At 39.9% G+C, this 18,171-nt stretch overlaps 1 protein-coding gene and 1 pseudogene across 1 annotated transcript in view; one reads left to right on the top strand and one right to left on the bottom strand.

Annotated features, from left to right (window-relative positions):
• The window catches only part of LOC146481606 (uncharacterized), a 40,700-nt gene extending 22,756 nt beyond the window's left edge, over nt 1-17,944 (top strand). The window contains exon 2 of the mRNA XM_085108216.1: nt 17,799-17,944. Within this exon, the coding sequence (XP_084964342.1) occupies nt 17,799-17,944 (146 nt within the window). The remainder of the gene's footprint in view (nt 1-17,798) is intronic.
• On the bottom strand, nt 3,078-4,462 carry LOC146481609 (uncharacterized; annotated as a pseudogene).
• Nucleotides 17,945-18,171: the final 227 nt, after the last annotated feature.

Genomic DNA, 18,171 nt, shown 5'->3' on the forward strand with positions numbered 1-18,171 from the left:
CCAACTATTGACGCACCGGCTACTGACGTGGCTACCATTCACGAGGTTCTAGTACAGTCACTCAAGATCAAGAATACGCTCAAGTTGAAGAGCATCGTTGTCGTCTTTGACCAGCCAAGGTCCAGTGGAAACAAAGAGAGAGATTTAAAGATATTGTGCTGAGGATGGGGGTATTCCACACGGCCTGCACCATGTTGTCGATTATGGGGAAGCGCTACCAGGATGCCGGCTTGAGGGACTTTTGCGTCGAATCTGGTGTGCTTGCAGAAGGTTCTGTTGCAGGAGTCCTAGATGGTCGCAGGTATATTCGTGCTGTTAGACTCCACAAACTGATGTATGAAGCCCTCATGAGACTGGTGTGGTAAGGATTCGTACCCTGGATAGAGGAGAAACATGAGGAATCCAAGAGAACTGTTAATAGCTTCTTTAGTGAGATTGGTGAGTTGTATGATGATATCTGCGAAAGGCAGTTCCAGAAGCACATGACCAGTGCTTCTAGTGTTGGCTTCGTCAAACTTTTTGACAAGTACGTGGAGTTCCTTCGTAATGAGAATGGCAAGCAATCCAAGTTTTGGTTATCTCACCTAGATATGGTAGAGATCCTCCTAGGACTTCTAGGAGCATCGAGGGAAGGCAACTGGGAACTTCATGTTTCAACAATAAGGAAGATGATCCCGTGGTGCTTTGCTTATGCTAATGTCAACTACGCAAGATATTTATTATCCTACCTATCAGAAATGTCTCACCTGGAAGAAGAACATCCAGATGTTGTGGTGTATTTCAGGTCTGGTGGCTTCTCAGTACAGATTGGGGCCGAGAACCATTTGGTAGAATACCTGTAGTCCAAGCCTGTGAAGAGACTGTAAATAAAGATACACAGACACCCAGAGGCACAAAGGGCTTCAGCCTGAAGCCAGGAGCAAATATTATTTTGTAGCCGAGTATCCAAGCATATTCATGCGACAGTTTAAGGAGATGCTTCATCTGGGCACCTCAAAGACTTCCAAGCACACCGACCTCCAAGCAAGTCGAATGGCAAGACACGAAGAAGACGTAAAATCATTGGTGTCACAGTCATGAATTCAGAAACATCAAGGCAGACGACAAGATACACCAATGGCGGAAATTCCTATCCAATTCTAAGAATAAATCGCTTCTGATAAAATTCATCTCAGAAGAGTGGCAAAATGAGAGATGCAGAGAGAGGCTCGCTGTTAAGACAATCTTTGTCACAACCGAGGATCATTGCTATGAAATTTCTTCAGCCGGAGCAACAACAGTGGACGAGCTAAGGTCGACACAAGAAGAAGCTGATACCAGAATGTTACTCCAAGCAGCACATACAGGAGCAGCAGGATACAGAGCCGCCGTTAGTACGTCAGAAGATACTGATGTTTTTTTTTTTCTTTCTTTGGCTTTCAAAGGCTTCATCTCATGTCCCGTGTTTGTCAAATGCGACCAAAAAACTCGAACAACATACATTGATGTGTCAAGAGTCGTTAGAATGTTGGGGTCAGAACTGTGTAGATCTCTCCCTGGTCTCCATGCTTTCACTGGCTACGACAGTGACAGTGCTTTTTCGGGAAAGGGCAAGATAACAGCTTAGAAGCTTGTTAAACAAACCAAGTCATTCCAAACCTTATTTCAGGTAATAGGCATGGATTGGAACTTCACAGATGAGCAATTTGCAAAGCTCCAAGAGTTCACCTGCAAGATGTAAAGCTCCACCCAAGGCATCTATGATGTCAACGAACTGTGTTATAGGTATGAGAGTTTATGTTGTTGTTTTTTAATGCTACGTCGTTAACTCGTCTTGAGCTCTATGATAATTGAATGATTGTGGATTCTGTAACGCCTATGGACTTTGTTGTATTTGTAGGTTATTTTGTGCGAAACAAGGGAAAGTTTACTCGAATCAGATACCTCCATGTGCAGATTGCTTAAGGATGCACTCCTTGAGAGCAAACTACCAAGCAGCTGTTTGGAAAAGAAGCCTGCGGGGCTGCCCTAGGTTCAAGAGGAGAGCAAGTTGTCCATCAAATGGATGCGTGGAGAACCAGCCCCTGCAGCTCTTCTTGAGTTTCTCTCTTGTTCCTGTGCAAGATCATGCAAGCTACCCTCCTGCATGTGCCTTACGAATGGCCTTAAATGCACTGACATGTGCCGGCTTTGCGACTGCAACAATTGTGCTGAAGAGGGGGAGATACTTGATGATGAATGTTCTGACGACGAAGAGGATTAGAAAGGTTAACACACCCAAAAAAGACTCTATCAAACTAGAAGATCTATTTGAGAAAATTATGCATGAAATCATTAGCCCTTCATGTGAATTAGACACTCCTTTTTATCACGGAGCATTGTTGGCTAAAAGGCAATAGGCCTTGATCTTCTCCGATTATTCAAATATTTCATTTTAATTTGAGTGATCGTTTTAACGTTTAAGAGCTTTACAAATTATATATATATATATATATATATTTAATTTGATAATAAGTGTTTTGAACCAAAGCCTTCACTTCTTTAACTTTTAGAACACTTTCGTCAGATTTTGCTTCTAAGTAATCGTTTCATTATATCGAAGATGGTGGATCAAAGATGGCGGACGGGAATTTAGAGCATCTTGGTGCCATTGACAGTTAACTAAGTCACTGGTTAGGAATTACTTATCATCTTTTTATGGATTTTACCAGACAATCCTATTTCCCGAACTGTCTCAACTTACTATCAACATCGAATTTCGACTCAAGACATGTCGTTCGAAGGTTTTCTCGCATTCGTACACCTCCAACACTTTGAACTAAACATGGACATGGCTTCCTGACAACTCTCTTTATTACGATTTTGAGCTTAACCCCGGCCCTTCGGAGAAGAAACCAATGTGTGCTAATTGCAGTAAGGTTGCTGGGAAAACTCAGGTGGCCATTTTGTGTGGAGACTGCGCCTCGTGTTTTCATGCCAAGTGTTCTGGACTGACACAGGATGCTTTCAACAAACGCAATACTTCAACAGAGCAGTGGCTTTGTTTGGCCTGCAGTTTGCCACAGACTAGCAACTCGTTTTTCGAGTCGTCAAGCTCTTCATGAAACGTTTCTGACCCTGACAACTGCTCTGGTACACAGAGTTCGGAAACATTCGAGACCCTTACTCGACACGGCGCCAAACACTGTGTGATTGGTAGTCTGAACATTAACAGTCTCTGCGGGAAATTCAACGAGGTTCAGGAATGGATGGAGGCTTTCGATATTCTTAACATAGTACTTGAGGCGTGCCCATGCTGATTCTGCCTCTTGTGTGTGAATCCCTGTTAAAGGGTCCACAAAGTCATTCCGATGGACTTCTGTTCTGTGCACGGTAACATTAGGGACATGTTCATGTAGGTTCCTGTACGCAGCCCAGTTGTCAGTGTAAACTTCCGATCAGGGTAGGAGGACTCTCTGTAAAATTTGCGTCAAAGTTCTGCGGTCTCTTCTTCTAACAACTTTGAAGTAACCACGGCATGGGCTGGGCTCCGTGGAGAGCACCCCAAATACCCAAGCATCGTTTTTTGCCCTTCTTCCTCTTTGGTATTGCGTGCAAGGGGAATGAACAAACAGTAACAAATTCTTTAGCCATCTTATCGTTCAAAATGATAAACTCAACCCCCTGCGATTTCAAGGGAAATCATATACTTATCAGTAATACCGAAAAACACCGCTAACTCTACTCTGCAGGGCAACAAAGTCTACTTTTTTTGGAAGTGCTATATAGAAATTTTATTTCCGTCCTTAAGGCGTGGAGACCCCAGTTCAATGTTACTAAATCGTACTTGCGTTCACCTCTACGCATATTTGCCTTTGGTAACGAGCTATATTAACATTGATTAAAAAGGAGAGAAATATTTATAAAAAGACATATATATATCGTCTTTTTCAATTAAATTTTTAGAATTCTTTGAATCACTGTTACATCTTTTTTTTATTAAATTTTTAGATTTTTTATTGTATATAGTTTTTTTCGCTCGAAGTTGTCCGTCCTCGTTTTTTATACTACAGTTAAAACAGTCAAAGGACGGACAACTCTTGGAAGCTGAAAAATAAAAATGTATTTAAAAGCGTTTTGGTCTTACACCTTCATCAGTTTACAGCAAAACTACTAATTATGGTTTATCTTTGGAGTCTACGCGAGTTATGCAGTTCGGTCGCCGAGATGGTAGGATTGACAAAGAACACAGTTGGAAACATGTTCGCGATCCAAGCTGTAAACTGATGAAGGTCTAAGACCGAAACTAAGGCGGATAACAAGGAACTGTTGCATGGTTTAGCTGACTTTCCATTGATTTATGTTTGAACTGGCTCTTGTCGCACTTTACAACATACAAATTGCTGCCAAATGGAATAATGGGCCTGTCTTCGAGGTCCCTTTTGCAGTAATGTCTAAGGACAGCGAACACATTTCTAACTGTGTTCTTTATCAATCCTACCATCTCGGCGACCGAAACTGCGTAACTCGCGTAGACTCCGAAGATAAACCATAATTAGTAGCTTTCCTAAAGGAATTGTTAGGAATTCCGCAAAAAAACAACCTTCTCTCAATGACTGTTTGCCGCAACACGTTGAACACCTTCTTTAAAAAGAAAGTTGGAAAGCTTTATGATTAGTACCCATGATTTTATAACCGAAAAATGCTCATACGAGTTTCTTATTGAGATCTCAATCCTCCTTTAGAAAAGAAGAGGACTGCGATCTCAGCTGTAACCGAGGCGTTCAGCGCGAAACTCAGCCCAAAATTCATAACCCAGTCACCGTAAAAGTAACAAATAAGATATACAATTCGAAAAGCGACTGATTAATATTCAGCAAGAATTTATTCATGATTCTCACCGTACTTGTAAAGCCAGTGCTTAACAATGATTCAGGGCCCATCATCAAAGAGATCTCAATAAGAAACCATTATGCAGTGAAAGCGACTATGACCAACTGAATATGGCTACAATGCCAAATGCCATAAAACAAAATACCCAAATGCCATGGCATTTTTTCCATATTTCAGGTCTTATTCGGCTATTTCTGTGACAACATTACATTAGTACAGGCACCACAGATATCCTTCGACGTGGTCTTGATTTCTTTTGATCAATCCCATTCCTTGGTTGCAAGACCGATATCGCAGAGGATTGGCCAACCAGCCTTGAACCTGTAGCCATCTTATTAATTCTATGATGGGACCATCAGAAAGGCTTGTAACATCCATAAGATTCATAATGAAAGGTCAAGGTTTTCCGTACGAGTTCACGTGGACTACCTTTATTAGGCCTCGTTTCTGCTAACTTGAAATGTGATAGCATTTACCATTAATAATCCCTTCCATCCACGTTTCAATTTTTTGCTGCTTCACCGCAGTCATCGAGGAACTGATGACTGAAAGAAATCTTTGAACAAAGGACAGAAAAGCCAACTTGATAGATAAAATGGACACAGTAGGGTTATTTATTCAGGAGTTAGCGATTTTTCTATCTGCACAGGATTGTAACTGACACATGAGAATTTTTTAAGACCGAACGTGAACTCCTCATACTACATCGTGACAATTTCACAACACATGCCCGTTTGAGATGTGGCCAGGCGGCTTTTCTATCTAAAGCTTCTCCCCAAAAACTCATTAAAAGGGAATAACAAAATTCAGATCCTTGTACTTAAGGTTACCGTTTACCTTCAGGGGTGGCATCAGTTTAACGGATGTAGCAACTCTCAGTTTAATACATCACAGATAACCTAACCCTATATCATATTAAAGCTTATAGAACTGGGTATTCAAATATTTCAGTGCTTTACCAAGAAAATAAATTCCCAAGTTTCCGTAAAGTCGAAACTTGAAGGTCCAGATCGTTGTTCAAGAGTTCCAACTCAATGCGAGTTTTATATTTTGGGAGTTTGTTTTTTTTACTCAAGGTCAGGATCGCAAAAGCTTAAATGTGTCGGGGTTTTACTTAATTCGGTTGCGTTCAAAAGTTACAGTACATTAACAAGCAGAGTGAACACACGGAAATGGCTTTCAAGGAAAGAATTTTTAAAATTATCGAATTCCCCGACACATTTTTGTTGATTATAAATTTTTCTAGCAGCTGGCCAGCTTCGACAGAAATCGACCAAATCGTTGTTGAGTTGTAACTCTTGAAAATGTCCCCTCCAAGCGAAAACTAAAGTTTGAGAAAACAGTGTTTGAAAAGAATTCTTGCTACTTGCGCTACACAAACAAGTACCGCCTCCTAACGCCTTTATGGAAAATTAGCCAATCATTTTGCAAGCTACTTTTTCTTCCGGTCACCACCTGTGAAATCTTCTTGCAGTTTTGCACGTACTCTCGTTCCAGAGAAGTAATCGACTCCTTCACCATTTTGTTGGGTATCTGCGGTGTTTGTTGTACGTCGATTTTGTGCAATCCTTATGGGAAAAATTAAACGGTGACTGAAGCCGACCTCATCTAGCAAAGCTGTTAGACCAAAGCAGAAGCGGCAGAGGCGAACAAAATTATCAGCACAAAGCGCTACAGAATTATCGGGGAACCACCGTTACCGCATACATTGTCTCCGTCAAAACGAATCTCCATACTCTTTGAAAAGCCAGCGAATACATCTATTTGAGCGAAATATTGTTGAGAATAGCGAAGTTTTGAGATTGCTATCGAATGTTCGGGTGAAAATTAGCCGTTAAATGAACGTTCCAAAACGTTTATAATGCTGCAAATCGGAAACAAGTATCTGTTTGACGCTTCAAAGAAAACGTTTAAACAGAACCGCTTATAAGAGTTGACTAGACTAGACTCTGTTCAACGCTTTGGAAGTTACACTAATACTGACAGTAAGTCTTTGTGAAAACACTTCAAGCGAAAGCGGCGACTTTTTCTTTACTAGTTACATATTATCTTGTCGCGACGGCCGACATTGAGAAAAGTTTAAGACAAAAGAATTATTATGCCTCTTCATTCTTAGCGTTATTAGTCAATTGTTTTGTTGTTGTTGTTGTTTCCGCTTGCCGAGACTTAAGTAAGTAAGGTTTACTCACCCGAACACAGGATTCAGTGATCTGACAACGTTCAGCCACAAATAATAATATAATAACAGTAAAAGAAAGGCAGCTCATGAAGCGCGATTCACGAATGCACAAATTGAAACAAGCGCGTCTCCAAATATGCGCTTGGCTGGAAGATTTTAATATCTTTACCTACTTTAAAGTGTAGATTAAAACTATAGTGTTCTTTTATCTTAGTTTCTTACTTGAACAAACGCAAATCCTTCCACTAAATACAGGATATTCGAAGTAAGGGAACGTAAGGGGTTCAAGACTAAAGACAGACACATGAAAGACCGTTTGCGCGATTATCGCAACTGGTAGTTATATCGGCAGTAATATGCTGTCATTTGATCTGGTTTTTTAATATGCTGTCAATCAAAGTCAAATTTCACTTCCAGTGGAAATCGCCCATATCCCAATTTCTCGGCAAATACTCATCTCTTTTCCTAATTTTTGTTTTGAAAGATCTTCCTGGAAAGTTTACTTTTATCTAAAATAAAAAATTAAAATCCAAAAAATGTTTGTCCTCTGAACGTACACATTGATTTCAACGTTATATCGTCACACTTAGTAAAAATTCCCAGGTGTCGTTCTTTTCTTTCGTTATGCAAATTCAGCAAAATTTTAATCACTGAATAGAACAGTATCAGTTTTATCTCCAGATCTCCTCGTGGCCTGGTATTATCCGGTACAGGAAAGAACCAACAGCTAAAGACACGATGTCTGAGACTAATGGTGAAACAACAACGCGAACAAGAAACATGAAACATCTACTCATTCTATTGAGGTTTTGCGACCTATTGAGAGCTCCTCGCCAGAATATTTACAGGGCCCTCGAAAGCAGTGGGTGCGTACAAGAGTTGGAATTCTCCAACAACACTACCACTGTTAGTTAGGTGGGTTTTTTTTTTTAACAGATCCTGAATGAGATAAAAACCGAAGGACTTGATACCTGCCAACTCTCACGCATATTAAATGTGTGCGAGTCTCACGCCTGCAGTAAAGACATTGATATCGTGCATCGAGGACAATTTCTCATGCCGGACTCACCAATCCGGACGAGTTGTTATAGAATAATTTCATTTCATTTACGATTCGTTACGTATTGTTTATTTGCTCTTTCTGTTTGCCCTTTCAAATGTCTACCATACATTCAAATGGTGTTCAAAGGTTGTTGGAATATCTCCAGAACTTCGGCAACGTTCGAAAGTCTTCGTAAAATCGTCGGAAATCTTCGGAATTGGCTCGGACGTTTTCTGAAATCCCCGTCCTGACGGGACAACAATATCACGCATGTTGGCATCGTAGTGAGCTACAAAGGTACAGCTTTCAAGCATTTTCAGTCGTCAACATTTTCAATATTATTGAATATTAAATATTTGATAATCCTGGAGATAAATGCAACGACAAGAGATCTAATAAGATAGGTATTCGGGTGTGTAACTTGTTACCGTTGGAAAAATGGTCAGTATTCACTAAAACCCATTGAATTTCTCTTTCAGAACCAACACAAACGAGTGGAAACAGTGAAGCTAGTTTGACTCAAGAAAACGAGGATTCAGAAGGAGCACAGTCTGGTCTGTACCTCTCCCTTTCTTTCTAGAATTTTCAAAATGGATCTCAATTTGCATCTTGCCTAGCGTACATTATTGGTGCCAGTTTGAGCACAGGCAGACCACCCACTGTTTGTGTGGTGTCATTACCGTTTGTACCCACTTCAAACCAGAATTGTCACAAAATTAAAAAATTCTTGGCTTTCTTTCAATGGCTTCTGATTAACTATATATTTCGCTATGTCGTGGCCGAGTTTGGGCTTCATTAATTGTCACATTTCCTCCGAGAAAAGTGGGCTCAAGTCCTCCAGGTTGGTTTCAAACTATGATCTGTGGCAAAGTCACGACCAAAGGAATTCTAAGCATGCGATTCATTTTAAATCGGCCTATCAACGCTTGGGTTGGGTATTTGAAGCCTAATGATCGCGAAGCGTTGCCGACTCAAAATGAATCGCACGTCATCAATTTTTGAACAAAAACTTGAATTATATATATATCTCTGGAACAAGAGACTTTAAATGCCATTCTTGTACTTTTTGAAAGGCCTTTCAAATGAGGATTTATAAGTTATTTTTTACTCGATAGGCAATTTGAAAGGTATGGGGCAGACAAGTCTGGAGGTAGCCTGTTCCCACTTCTTTCCACACTCCTTAACAGTCTCTCTCCAGATCTCGCTCAACAATGTTGACGGAGTAGAGCTGAACTTACAACTGAAAATTTTTGTTTATGTCACATTTCCATTGCAGTAGCAGTGCAAGATGACCAAGCAGGACATGTCAATCCTCCAAGTTTACCCGCAGGTAATGATACCATGCAGCTCACACTGACGATACATTTGTTCATAGTCGACTTCTAAAACAAATCAGATACCGCATCACTCTTAAGACAATTACCCAGGGCTGTCAACCTTGCACGTCTTCAAACATGGAGAATATTTACTTCCCAGCCAGCAACAACAAAGCGCCTTACATGAGTGTGGCATCAAGGCTAAGTTCACGGCTTCTGTTTCAGGGGAAGGGGCAGGACTCTTTCAAGTCTATAAAATAGTACCTGAAACAACGCTAAGTTTCAGTTTATATTTTTTTCAGTTTCAGTTTAGTTTCCATTATTTTACACAAGATAACAAGATAAATATAAATTACAATAGTAGGATAAATGAATAACAAAAGAGAGAAACATATGGCGAGGATGCCCATAGAAAAACCACTAGGCTTGTATGAGTTACAGGTATGTATAATTATGTATGTGTCATGTGTTCTATAGATTCCAGATGCTGTTTTCTCAAATTGTTTTTTTTCCTCAATACATTACTGATAGGGAGAACTGTTTTGGGATAAGAAAAGAACTTGTAATTTGTCATTACAATGTTTTTTTTCCTCTTCTGGCTTCGGCAAGTTTCGACTAAAGTGATGGGGTCTTCATTTCCACAGTGGAAATACAAAATATACACATAGAAGCTGGGAAACAACCAACGGAAATACTTAACAAGCTTCGGGGATATTTTTTCGATCTCAAGACCCTGGCATCCCAAAGAAACAACCTAAATGACACAATAGTGCATGCATGTACCGGTACGTCACTTTCATTTTTAAGTCTTCCTTTCTTTTCTTCACTGGTTGGATTTTAAGACCAGATTGTTTTTATTTTTATTTTTTATAAGGATGCTGGTTAGGAGCACTTGGATGAAACCAGTAATTCTCAGGGCTAAAAACCTCACAAAAGCGGTTCTGAACATATTCCAGTTAGTATATTTGGAAATAGTATGTTTTTGAACGCCTTGCATGAACCCGCCAAACAACAACGAAACAATCAGCGACCGCCTGTACAGATCAAATTATATCACATTAGAGATTAGTTGGGATATGTGAAGCTGCATTTCCACCCTACAGACATTAAAAAAAACAATGGCAAAACTTTTATTTTACTCAGTTCAATTGTTATGCAACATTTTAGGGTGATCTGCAAATGAGCATAAGAACCAATTGCACTTTTTCTTTCCTAGCATAATTTATCTTCGTCCACGTCGTGTAATTTATCTATCTGATCGATTTAATTAATACCTATTTTATCCTTTTTTATGTTTTCAGCATATGCAAAACGCTGTGCAACCGTGTGGAAAATCACGGATTGGATTGACTACACCAAAACGATCCGCAACAAGAGGGGCTCCGCAAAAAGAAAATTGGACAGACAATTGCCAGCTAAGAAGGAAAACGTGTCTGATAAGTAGCCTTTCATAATGCTAGCATCATTAGATACTAGTGAGGCAAAAGTGCGTAATGGAATTTTTTTAACTGAACCTCATAAAAGTAGGAAAGGATTGACGGCTTGAGTTATAATATTTTAATATTTACTGTTTCCAGACAGTACATTGTTTCAGTTAGAGAAAAATGTATTGGTGACCTTCAGGGGCAGAAATAGCGGGCACAAAAACCCATGAAAAATGGGGAGTATTGACCAAAGTACTTTAGTACAGAAATAGAATACTATTCATACCAAAGCTTTGTTTTGATTTTCAAGCTTTGAATCACAGCCTCCATTGAAATACCAATTTTTGTTTCGGGTTTTAGTAAATGCCCTTGTAATCGAATCACGCTGTGAACGACTGGTCACACGATCACTCATTCATTCACTGGTCAGTGAAATGTTGCGCTGCTGTCAAATCGCCGTTTAAAGCTGTTAAACGACTGCTCGTGGTAGCGTTTAGCAGCCAAAATTTGCGACTGCTGCAGCCATGCAGCCACTTCACAGTGGTTTTGCAGCGCTTCTTCAAGCCGTTCTGCAGCGCTGAACGGGTTAACAATCCGTTTGAAACAATATATAAATAATTATTGCTAAAACACGAGCCACTCTACAGTTAATGGTTATCCGTTAGTTCCATTCGCAGCCAGTCCTGACAATCCCTTCTCCTGTGCATGATCATCCGTTTGAAATTTTACTCGTGCCGTTCAGCCGTTTAGGTCTACTGTTCGAAATTTCTTTTAGCTGTTCAGCCGTGATTACCATCCGTTTGAAATTTTTGACGAGCCGTTCAGCTGTTCAGGTCTACCGTTCAGACGCGATTACCATCCGTTCGAAATTTTTCGCTAGCTGTTCAGCCGTCATACCAATCCGTTCGGAAAAAATTATCAGCCGTTCAGTTTCATCCGTTTCAAACGGCTTTGTGGGCCGTTTCTTACCCGTTCGACAGCCGTGCGTTTCACCCATTTAACAGAAAGCTGTTAGTGTACGTTTTCGCATGAGAGGTCACATGTTTTTCTTCTTTTCTCGAACTGCGGCAAGTTGTTGCAAAAGGAACCCTTGTCATTGTACCAGATTCTTCACCAGGCCCTTGTAATGGGCAGACTAACCCCTTATTTCTAAGCGCCTCCCGTAATCAGCCTCAAAATCAAGCACCTGTACAACCAAACTCATTAATTAACTTTTCGCCAGCTACGTGTATGAGTCAAGCTAATCCAACTCAAGTTTCTCCTTACTTTTCGCAACCTGCGTCTCAACCACAGTTGTTTAATACATTATCTCCTAGCTCACTCACAACAACAAATGGCTAATTCGCCGCAGCATCAGTACTTCCTACTGGAAATGGTTCTGTTTTATTCCAAAACAATTTCCCGCCTTTACAAGGTTCTTCTGGAGGATCTTTAGATAACAGCCAAACTACAGGAAACTTCGGCCAAAACATCACTTTCTTCAATCCAACTTTGTCAGTGCCAGGGTCTTAATTCTCTGTAGCAGTTACCTCTACAACTGCAACATCAACAACTGCAGCAACAGCCACACATTCAAAGGCAGCAACCAGGACAAACACACGAGCCCCCACAGTTGCAACTCCAACAGCAACAACATCAACAACAACACGTTGACGCTCAAGTGCAGCAGCCAACACAAACACAGCAACAGCTGCAGCACCAACAACCACGCTTATAGCAATTACAGTTTCAACAACAAAATCAACATCAAAATCAGCTGCAACAACAACAACAGCCACAATATCAAGTGCAGCAGCCAGGTCAAACACAACAACAACAACAGAAGCAGCAGCAACGACAAATGCAGCAGCCACAGCAACAACTAGAGAAACAAGGGCAGGCACAGCCTCAACAACCTCAGGATCAGCAACCGGAGGCAGCAGAGGCATGTACAACAACACCGGTTGAAGGTGCAACATCTGCAAGACCTGCTGAATTAAGAGGAACAGAAGCGTCGACAACATAAGAAATAACAACAATAACAACAACAGATACAGCTACTGCACCACCAACAATGGCGACCGCAAATGAAGCCATTGCACAAGAGGCTATAGAACCAACAGCAATTGCAGATGCAGCAGTTCCTGAGACAGCCACAACTGAACTTCCTGAGCCGCTCACACCAACAGTAACTGCATTTTCCGCTTTGGAATCATTACTATCAAGGCAGGCAGAAATGCAGGCGCAACGTCATGTTCAATTTATGGACGTCCTGGCAGAGCATCGACAACTGATGGCAGAATTTAGGGAACATCTCCCTTCAAACAACATGCCGGTATGCAGTTTATGCAAACACAATACTGACATTTCTAACATCTTTATTTTGGTGTGCAAGCTCATTCTGTGAACATGAAGTACAGCCTGTGGTCTTGATGTGAAAAGTTCTTTTTATTCTAGACTGATGCTCCTCCCGAGTCACCTGGCAGAAGTTCAGCTCATGAAAGTACACCAGAAAGAACCAGCACACAGACGGTAATATTCCAGGTGATCGTTTCTCAACTATTTACCGATTATGACCAAATTTCCTAGCCTCATAGATCTGGTACGTTAGGGTTGATGGTGTAACTGGCAGGGAACACGCTGCTTTCCATAAAGAATATATTCTGCATGTTAATTTTAGTGCCCATTCTAGGGAGATTCGTTTTCATTTTCTTTACCTTCAAATTTCATTCTTGGAGTCATACAGAAAAAGTTTCCCACGCAGTGAAGTAAGGAAAATACTTGGTTAAATTAAAGCGACATGTTACCGGGCGTAGCAAAACTATTTTCATTCCCCCACCGTACATGACACACTAACAAATCACTATAACAACACCATGATAAAGTTTACAGTTGCTAGTGTATTTAACGTGTTAAAGTTTCACCATGAAGCTACTGTCAAGAGGGCCACTAATTAAACAACGTTTCAGTAGATTCATTTATTTATAAAGTGAAATATTTCAGATAAAAATGCATCATTACTAATACGAAAACGGAGTTTAGAAATGGGAGTCAATCATTGTTGTTGAGGTATGCACTGTTGTGTTATCACAGTTTTTAAAAAAGCATTGTCTTGGAAAATTTTCCTTACTTGTCAGGAACCAAGTAGAAGTGGAAATGAAAATGGAAATGGGAGTCAGGATACTGAGGTTGGTATGATTAACTGTCAAATGCAAAACAAGCAATACATTATTGATAGCCGTCCTTTGTATTGCAGATTCCAGTTTTGTATTTGTCTATGACCAGTTCCCTTTCCATTACACAGTTATTTCTCAAAGGCTATCTACAAACGGCTCTTTCTTAAGAACTAGCAGTTTACAAGACACAGCACATAATACAGGATATCGGGACCTGCCCCAAACGAGAGCCTTTGATATTTTGTCATTACCACTACTTAAATCATTATTATTTTCTTTTTTTAGTATTTAAGTTTTATTATGTTTCTAACAACAATTGAAAGGGTATTATTTTTCGCCAGAAACAAGATTCACATGTCGATCCATTGTTACAGCCACATGAAGAGTCGGATCAGGGGGTTTGTAAAATATTTTATATGCCAAATGCTCACCGACTTACATATAAGGAGGTCTGCTAGATCATTACACATTCCCAACCTAATTTGGACCTGTTACTTTTAACAACGGCATGCTTAAAAACGATCAAGTTAATATCAGAAAATTATTTTATTCTATACAGGAACAGAAAAAGTAGACATTTGGAATGCAGTCATGTCTTTAAAAATTTGGGTTTCATGCCAACAGCACGTTATGTACTTCATCTTATTACTTACATTCCATTTCAAATTGTCATCTGTTTACTGTTAAATAACAAAAATGTTGGCTTTCGCTTTCATATACTAAAAAAGATAATGGTGAAAGTCTGGTCTGAAAAGAGTTGTTATAATAGCACAAAGGAAGCAGCTTAAATGATTTTCACACTTCAAAATGGAATTCTTGACCACATTTTACTTCTTTTTACTAGCTTGAAATTAACAGTTTCTGATTGTCACAGGTATCTGTAACGCGTCGTCATCCCGGGCCTGTGAACCTTTATGCCAGTTTCTGACTAATCAGGTATATATACAGCTCGACCTCTGTTCACCTTCTGTCGACATTCCCCATTTTAATGCATGGATTTTTATTTCAATATATCTCACTAGAATCTTAGTAGTCCCTCCAGGTCTGAAGAAAATGAAACAATCAGAGACTATACAATGCGTCGTTTGGCTGAGTTAACATCAACTGGTAAGTGGGAAAATGCAACCTTGTTTAACGATCAAACTTCCGTTTACTTTAAGTTGTATGGTACCTTAAGAAGGACCAAAAATTTTGTTTACATTTGGTGCATACATACAATTATTCACTTTTCCCCTCATGTAAATCTAAATCGACTGACCAGACAGGAAAAAATAGGACTTGTCATATAGAATAGACAGGGCTTGTGTGCAAGCGATTTGTAATGTCACAAAGCCAAGCCAGTGGAGATACATTGACAGTGCAAACAACCCTGCTGATGTTGCAACACATGGCGTTCCCCCAAACAAATTGATGGAGTTGAGGTGGATCTCTGGGCCTGAATTTCTATGGAAGTCCTTACCTTAACCTCAGATGCTTGAAGAGATTGCACTCGATGAAAGTGACCCAGGAGTAAAACAAGAAGTGACCACACAAACAATAAGGTTACAGAAACCCCAAGGTCTTGACTGAGCAAAGTTTGGTCACTTTTCCAGCTGGGCATCACTAAGATGTGCGATAGCCAATCTAGTCCTCATCCACGAGACAATTCAAGAAGAAAAATGGAGAGAGTTCCAAGAACGAAACCAAGCCTCGACCTCCCCCCTCAGCAGTGGAGTTTGAGCAAGCTAGCAAAGTTATAGTTGGAGCAGTACAAAGGACGGTGTTTGCTACCGAGCTTAAGGCCCTATCCTCAGACGGAGAGAACAGAACAGTACCAAAGGATTCAAATCTTCTCCATCTAGACTCGTTCGTAGATCTGCATGGACAACTTTGCATTGGAGGTCGCCTTAGAAATTCCACACTCGCATATCAAGAGAAACACTCCGTGCTTCTTCCAAAAGGACATCATGTATCACTGTTAATCATCCATCATTTCCATGAGAAGATCCATCATCAAGGCCGGCAAATCACACATGGAGCCATTCCTGAAGCTGGTTATTGGGTTATCGGAAGAATATTGCATGATAGCTGCACTCGTAGAATCCTGTGTAATATGCAAACGATTGAGGGGAGTGATGATGAAGGGCAAATTGTTTAAACAAATGTATGTCAAGGATTTTGCCCTGTTTCAACTGTTCTTATGTGCACAGTATTTTGAACTGGACCTATCAAAAATCCTTCTAGCAACTGAACCTACATTCTGACTGTACAGTCCATGATTTAACCTACCAGGGGCCATTTGAGATTTTCTATCCAGTCTGGCAAATTACCCCACTAACCATAGCTGTTTATTTCTTTGTTCATAGCATGCCATTGGAGAGAGCAAAATGTTTCTGTAAGTCCAGGGATGCCTTGGAGGCATTGCTAGAGAAACTCTTCGCAGAGATGGAGCTTGCCTCCAGTTCCATTTAAGGGACGAACTGCAACCTGTAAAAGGGGAAGGAGAGAGGTGCCCTGAACCAAGAAAGTGTTGCCATTATCTACTGTAAGTAACCCATTAATCTCAAACCATCAATAACTTATTAATTATCCAAAGATGTAATTCTTTATTCATCAGCTGTATACGGATAAAGGAACTCAGACAGCTGCTGATTAAATAACATAAGATCGTTAGACATTTGAAAATGCATTTTTGCTGAAAAAATGTTTACTCTGTAGGCATCATGAAAGAGCAGTTCCAGGCTGACCAAGATGCAGTTAACCTTATGATCAGAGGACAGCAGAAGCAATTCAGGAAAAAGCTGCTGTAATCAACTCAATCAGAAAATAAATTATTTTGTTTTCCAGTAAAACATTTTTACAATCACGTATATGCCGATTTTACAAACAGGCATAATCAAAATATGATATGTCATATTTTCATTTTTTAATTAGGTATCCCTTCATAAGCGTCTCTATTGTACATATAAAACTGAGAGATATAATATTAAAATGATTTCTGATATTATTACTACTTTCAGTTTATTTTGTAGTAATCATGGAAGAGGAGAATGTGGAATGCACGTATACTGATAATGAAGTACCATAAATACAAGGGAAACAGCAAGACTTGTTTGAGGGAAATTTGATTTCATTAATTGACGCCATGACTGGGATCTTAATGTCACTCCTGCGAATTGATGATCGACTTCCGATAAAGCTTTTCTGGGAATTCCTTGCATTTCGTAAGAGATTTGGACAATTCTCAAGAATTTGTGTAAACTCCCAAGAAATCTCCAGAATTTGCTAGAACTCTTGTGAATTCTCAAGAATTCGTGACATTTTTTCAGTGCCCGCATTGCTTAATTTGGTTCTCGCGAATTTACGGGAAATCAAGTAAATTTCAAAGGATTTTTCTACCTCTTGCAGGCTCCCGAGAAATCTTTGGACTTCCCGTGAATATATTGTGCAAAGTAACGCCAAAGAATGCAACGTTTTCCCAGGAATTCTCAGGATAAAATTTTCTGGAAATCTCAGTTTTTCTAGGGAAATCCCGAGACTTCTCTTCACTTTTTTGAACAGGTACTGAAACCTTCCAGTATACACATTATGCCTAGAGCCATACACTGGGTGTGAAAAGAGGGTTTATTAAAGGAAAAGCACTCAGACAATTGAGAACAAACTCTTCTGAAACAACGTTCAAAGAAAGTATCTCCAATTTTAAATCGGGCCTCATAAGACGCGGATACCCCCACAAGATGATACAGACAACGTTATCAGTAGTCAACTTTGCCGAAAGACAGTCGGCTCTACAACAAAAGAAGAAACTCGTAAACAAATCTTGGTTTTTTGTTACAACATACCACGCATAGGTGCGTAACCTTAAAAATATATTGATGCAAAGCTGGAACTTAATACAAAATCAGCCTTTGCTGAAAAGCATGTTCAAATATCTGCCAATTATATCCTACAAGAGAGGACAATCTCCTAAGGACAAGCTTGTTAGGGCAAAAATATAAGGCAGCGTTCAAAAAAATTTACACAACATTAATGTAATCCCCGTTTTTTTTGTTTTTTACCTTTTTGTGTCGCAACTGTGGATGTTGAGGCATGTTGCCTACAATACATGACCATTCACTGAGTAAGCGGCTTCTGTGCTGATTAAGAGCGGCAATCCAGAAATTTCGCCTGGAGGTGTGCAAAATGAAAAAAATCGAAAATTCCCAAACTTTGCCAGGACATAGGT

Source organism: Pavona decussata, unplaced genomic scaffold, assembly GCF_977016875.1.
Source record: "Pavona decussata unplaced genomic scaffold, jaPavDecu1.1 SCAFFOLD_49, whole genome shotgun sequence".
NCBI lineage: Eukaryota > Metazoa > Cnidaria > Anthozoa > Scleractinia > Agariciidae > Pavona > Pavona decussata.